The 5,771-nt window shown below is 52.7% G+C and overlaps 1 protein-coding gene across 11 annotated transcripts in view; it reads right to left on the reverse strand.

Moving 5' to 3' along the window:
- Nucleotides 1-1,256: 1,256 nt before the first annotated feature.
- GRK4 (G protein-coupled receptor kinase 4) overlaps nucleotides 1,257-5,771 on the reverse strand; it is a 45,238-nt gene continuing 40,723 nt past the window's right edge. For 8 of the 11 annotated variants that reach the window (XM_025051729.1, XM_025051727.1, XM_025051723.1 and 5 more), the window contains 5 exons: nucleotides 4,905-5,042; nucleotides 3,026-3,187; nucleotides 2,433-2,567; nucleotides 1,588-1,748; nucleotides 1,259-1,415 (listed from right to left, as the gene is read on the reverse strand). In XM_025051729.1, the coding sequence (XP_024907497.1) occupies nucleotides 1,641-1,748; nucleotides 2,433-2,567; nucleotides 3,026-3,187; nucleotides 4,905-5,042 (543 nt within the window). In that variant the 3' untranslated portion in view covers nucleotides 1,259-1,415; nucleotides 1,588-1,640. Of the gene's footprint in view, nucleotides 1,416-1,587; nucleotides 1,749-2,432; nucleotides 2,568-3,025; nucleotides 3,188-4,904; nucleotides 5,043-5,771 lie in introns of all 11 variants that reach the window. The other 3 variants (XM_015594895.2, XM_025051724.1, XM_015594898.2) reach the window with 3 other exon arrangements.

Consider the following 5,771-nt stretch of genomic DNA (forward strand, 5'->3'; position numbering starts at 1 on the left):
GGGTCGCGGAGGGGTGGCACCGCGCCTTGCGCTTGAGGTCTGCTCTATCTGGGAGGTGGGGCCGACCTCTCAGCTCCGCTTTAGGAAAGCGACGGCTATTTTATCTTGAGAATTGTACCTTCAACATTACGTGTCCTTTCTGTCTGGCTTATGCTTTCCAGCCCGGATTCTATTCTGTCTGATATTCAGATCACGACTGCTGCCTTATTTTTGTTTGTATTTTCCTGGAATGCATTTGCAATGGTTAAATTTTAACCTTCTTCACTTTGTTTTAGGTGTCTCCTGGAGACGGCAGAGTTGGGTTTTGCCTTGTGACCCAATCTGCAATCTCTCCCTTTAACTGGTGAGTTAAATCCGTTCACATACATTATACGGTATGTTGAGTCGCGGTTGGGTCACATTACTTTCTGTACATGACACCAAAAGGGGCAGAAATATATCCAATGAGCTGGAGCTGGGAAGTAATGGAGCCACCGCGCCCAGGAAGTGGGCTGGGGCTCTGGGGGAGTCCTGGAGCTGTCTTTACCCTTGTCCTCGACTTATTTCAAAGCAATATTTGAAAGGACAGAGTGACATTTTTAAATGGTTACACTGCAAGGTGCGCTCCCCTTCCGCTGCACATACAGGCTGTGTCCCTCGGCCCCTGTAGAGGCAGCCTAGGCCTCCCCGGGCCTCTGGGCTTCATCCACAGGCCAGGGCCTGCTCTGCTCTCAGCGGGAACACGAACTCTGGCAGAGAATTAGCTTAAGCTCCGCGTGGCACCGTGCTCTCCTCATGCCCAGGTGCAGTTGGCTCTTACCCTTCCTCAGTCAGCCTGAGCCCAGATCTGTCTAGACTGCCTTTCAAGGGGATGCACCGCACAGCCCAGGAACACAGGCCACTGTCACATAAACCCGACACACTCCAGACTCGTGGGTGGGCAGCCCCTGACTGCCAATCCCTGATGTCAGGCTCCTGGACACACCCTCTCACAGAGGGTGGGCAGGAGTGACTATGCCTGGCCTGGGGGTGGAACTCAGCAAGACACAGGTGTGACCCCAGGGCCCCCTCCCCGACAGCACTGGCTGGGCTTATGCCTGAGCCCACCCTCCCCCTGCTCCATGGGCACAGGAGACACTCAAGCCCTGCTGCAGGCGTCCGTCCACAGCTGGGGTCTCTGGACATCACAGCAGTCCCTGAGTGGCTTTTTCTTCAGTCTAGCTTTAGTGAAAAGACAATTCAGCTTTTAATGTAGAAAAATCTGCAGACTCACAAGAGATGTTTTAAGATGTGTCACACGTTTATTGCCATCCACAGACAGGAGGAAGCACTGAGCTGCGTGCTCTGGGTGCTGGCACTGGGGTCCGGCTGTGCCGGGGGTGTCACAGTTGTGTGGGCAGCTGCTCCTTCTCACCGGCTCCAGGGTCAATGCAGCCCTGTAACACATGGCACAGCGGCTGCTCAGTCACCTTCCTGACACAAGCTGGCTAAACTTCCCTTACGTGTAAAGGACCATTCGAAAACTTTGGGGGGCGCTAACTCTAAGGCAGACAAAACCTCACATTCTTTTATTTACTTCATGGTTTGGAGGATGCTCAATTCACATACACAGAAAACGGCTCAGATTTGTTCTCTCCTGGCACTTCCTGTTGCACTGCTTCCTATTTTCCCGCCCACAGCTGGGCGCTCAGCTCCAGGCCAGGAGGCTCCCGCCCTGCACCACACACTGGGGGACCGGTGTCTCCGGAACGGCTCCACCTCCACAGCACCTGAGTGAGGACTGAGAGATGGCTCCCAGAACACCTGGGGTAACCCGGGCCTAACCCCCCAGTTCTGAGGGAACGCAGTCATGGGAAACGCACCCCGAGAAACTTGCACCACCTAAGCTTGTTTTTCTTATACTGAAAAAAGACGGATTAGAATGTTAGTGGATAACCTCGGAATAAACTCAAGGACAGGGCACAAAGCAGGATGTCACTTGAAAAAAAAAATTTTCTATATTTAATGCTACTATATAAAGTCTCTCCAAACCACTCTTCCATTTGCAAGAGAATCAGTTTCTGCTTGAAGCAGAAAGATAACAGCTATAAGAATCAGAACATGTAGAATCTAAATGACGTGTATCGTTTTATGATTTGTTCTATAAGATACTGATTTCTCAGCCTAGCTTAAAATGCTGTGTCACTGACAGGCATCTTTGAGTGTCGGTAAGCCATCCCTTTTGGATCAGAACAGATTCTTCATACACAGCAAACCACCGTGGGGATTTTTCTGGCTGGGCTCAAATGGCACCATATAGCTGGCTCTTAAACTATGTGAAATGTCATATATAAGAGGCGTTGGAAAAAGCAAGTTGGAAAAAGAAAAGAAAGTTTTAACTTGGTACAATTATTTTCTTTTAACACATCACATTAAAAAAAAAAAATCAAAATATCACAATTTTTCACCCTTACCCCTATTTTGAGGAGTCTGTAGATGAAGCCTCTCTTTGGTCTGAGAACTGATTCTGTTTTGTCTTCCAGATCTAATGCCATACTTTCCTCACTTTTACTTTCGTTGATGTCCTTGAAACATTCAGATTCGATCATCTGCATCCACAGAAGAGCAAGACAGAGCGGTGGAGACACGGCGAGGTCGGTGAGGTCGGGCGGCCACCTCCCACCCAGCGTGCTAGCGCCCTGGGGCCAGTCCAGTCCTCAAGGCCTACTTCCCCTGATGCTTGGCCTCTTCTTGGGTGAGGAATGTGGCTTCCTCTTGCCCTCTCTCTGAGCGTACCCCCAGAGGTGTCACTACCATAGGAACCATGGTGCCAGCCAGCCCTGAGTAGGACTCGGGGCTGGCAAGCCACCACTGCACCCAAGATGTCCACCTCCTATGACAGGACCAAGGGCAGCTGCAGTGAATAAATTTTATCTCTACACACACGTATGTAAAATAGCTAAAGACTATATTTTAAAGAGGAAACTTCTGTACACACACACGTCTCATCCTTTCCGCCTTTGTCCTCGTAACTAGCGTTAGCCCGCTGTGCTGTAAAGGGCAGTACCTCATTCTGCCAGGGTATGGAGACACAGCCCGTGACAAACTGGCCATAGAAGGTGTTGTCAGCAGTGTCCAGGCAGACCCCCTTCACCGTGGAGAACCGCTCGATGTCCAGGACGTCCTTACAATAAACTGCTTGCGGCTGTGCACCGGGAACAAGGATGCGCTGCCCGTGAGGTCACGGGGTTGTCACTGTCCCCACCGACTAAGAATACCATCCAGACCTGGGCCCCCATCCCGCTCCCGTGTCTTGGCCAAGCCCGTCTGAAACATTTCCTGCCCCTTCCCCATGCTCGGCATCTCAGACCCGCAGACACCGTCCACTCCAGCTCTCTCGCTACTGTCTCACCCACAAACCTCCTGAGGCCCCAGCATCTCTTCTCTGCCGTGGAAAACGGATGCCAGACAGAGGCCGGGTGAAGAAGGTGGGCCGGGTGCTCTTGTTGGGACACTGAGAAGGCCGGAGGCCATTGGCTATGGATTCCGCACCCGCCCCGGCCCTCGGCTTCCTCCCTTCACATGACAGCCCCCTGGAAGGGTGGGCCTGGCGAGCGGGTCGGTGATGCTCTGGGACAGAAGCGGCACTGCTGTCCTGGGGCAGAGGCGGCTGGCCAGCATGTTGGGGCACCTGCCCATGCCTCCGGGGATGGGGAGCAGAAGGCACTGAGGGCAGCCACAGTAGGGCTGAGCCCGTGCCAGAGGCACCCTGCAGCTCTGAGGAAGTCCTACTGCCTGCCAGGACTTGCACACAGATGGCTGTGATGACCAAAGGAACACAGTTCCCTAGGTCACTGGTCGGCCCGCTCTGAAACCATCTGTCACAGGGTGGGGAAATGAAAGCCTCAGGAGACAGCCCAGGGACAGGCTCAAATGAAACTGCCTGTCACATGACCATCTGGCTCTCCTGTCACCTGGCCCCCACAGGTCTCTCTGGGTGAGTCTAATAGAACCCCCAGGTGCCCTGAGCCTCAGCAGGTGTCTGCTGTCACGCCTCCTGCCTCAGAGAACTCTGTCTCAGGCTTGTCTTCCCTGCTCCGGACCCCAAGCAGCCGCAGAGCTGGTGGACAGAAGGCTCTCGGACCAATGGCCCATCTGAAGCCCCTGCCTGGCTTTCCTCAGCCTGGCTTTGCTCTACCGCCTGTCTGTGCAGGCTGGGACAGTCTCCCTGGCTGCAGAGGCCTTGCTCGCTGTCCTCCTTGGGGCCCGACACCTACAGCTGTGTCTGGCTGGTCGCAGGCGTTCACTAAATATGTGACGCGTGAACTCATCCAAAGGAAGAAGTTACTATATAAGCTACATGGATATAAAATAAACCTAAGTCCCGAACGGGACAACTGAAACGATTTTAACTGCACATCTTACTCCCATCACACCCTGCAGAATCATCACCTTATCGTCACATTTCTATAAGATACCTGCAGCAGACTGTTCCCGCAGGGATTCCCACCAGAAACTGACCTGTGCCAGCCCTGGGCCAGGCACCCATTTGGGCCCCTCACCTCACTCACTAGCAGGCTCAAGTGGCCACTCTGGGGCTCTCAGTGTGGAGCCAGGACCTCTGAGACCTGTAGTGGGGAGGCCGATTCCAGACTAAAGAAGGGAAAGTGCCAGCACCGATGTCAGAAAGGGACGCTGGTAACAAGGAGAGCCTTGTGGGGCACGCCAGGAGAGCAGGGCTGAGATTTCTCGAGGGCGGTGACATGCGCTCGGCTCCACCAGCAAGCACGGCCCACAGCAGACACCAGGCCGGAAGCCAGAGCACTGCCAGGAGGGCCTGGGGGGTATGGGGGGAAGTGGGGAGCACTGTGAGCAGAAGCCACGCCACGTGGGTCAGGCCAGCCATGTCCCGGGACCCCAGGCCCCCACAGCCGCACGGTACTCACGTCGGGGCAGAACGGGGGCTCTAGCATGTTTGCCTCCAGCCGCCTGAAGTTGATGTCCTTGAACACGGGGTGCTGTTTCACTCCGGCTGCTCCGTCACCCTTGCAGCCCAGGCGCTGTTTCGGGTTCTTGGTGAGTAACTGCAAGAAGCAGAAATGGAGTCAAAAAGCTCCAAGGATGAGAAAGAAAACTCAGAAAACCTCCATAATAATCAAAAATCGGGGAAGGGGGGAGAGGAGCACTCCATCTAAACGGTCACTCAAATTTCCAAGTACTGACCAATTCATTCAGATTCTACTAATTCAGAATACGTGATGCTTCAAAAAGAAGTTGAAATTCAGTTGTGCCTCTGAGTGATCAATAAATAGTTGGCTAAGTAAATCCTTCAGTAAAAACAAGTTAACCCTATAAATATTAGGGGAATTTTTAAAAAGAAATAGAAACTAGTACTTCAGAGATACCACGTTAACGCTAAGTTACTCAGAAACCATTTTAATCTTTTCATTACGTAGATCACTAAGGATCTCAGGCAAGAATCAGCAAACCTACTTCTAGAAATTGTACATTCTTAAAATTAATAGAAAGTATCTCTTTCAAAAGTATTCCTTATAAATGTATAACTGTCACTAATTAAATTGGGCCTTCCTCCAGTTATCATCGAGCAGCACGGGAGAGCCCTGGACCTCTACCGTACGGCACGGACCGGCGCTGGGGAGCTGCAGCCCAGGTGCCGTCTCTCCGGCTGCATGGTTTTGTACACAGGTTTGATGGGAACCCCAGGAGCCCCATAGTGTCTGTGCTGCTTCCGCATTACAAAGGTGGAGCTGAGACCTGCAAAGCCTAAATAACATGGACCACCTGGTCCCTCC

This window comes from Pteropus alecto, unplaced genomic scaffold (assembly GCF_000325575.1).
Source record: "Pteropus alecto unplaced genomic scaffold, ASM32557v1 scaffold5, whole genome shotgun sequence".
In the NCBI taxonomy this organism is placed as follows: domain Eukaryota; kingdom Metazoa; phylum Chordata; class Mammalia; order Chiroptera; family Pteropodidae; genus Pteropus; species Pteropus alecto.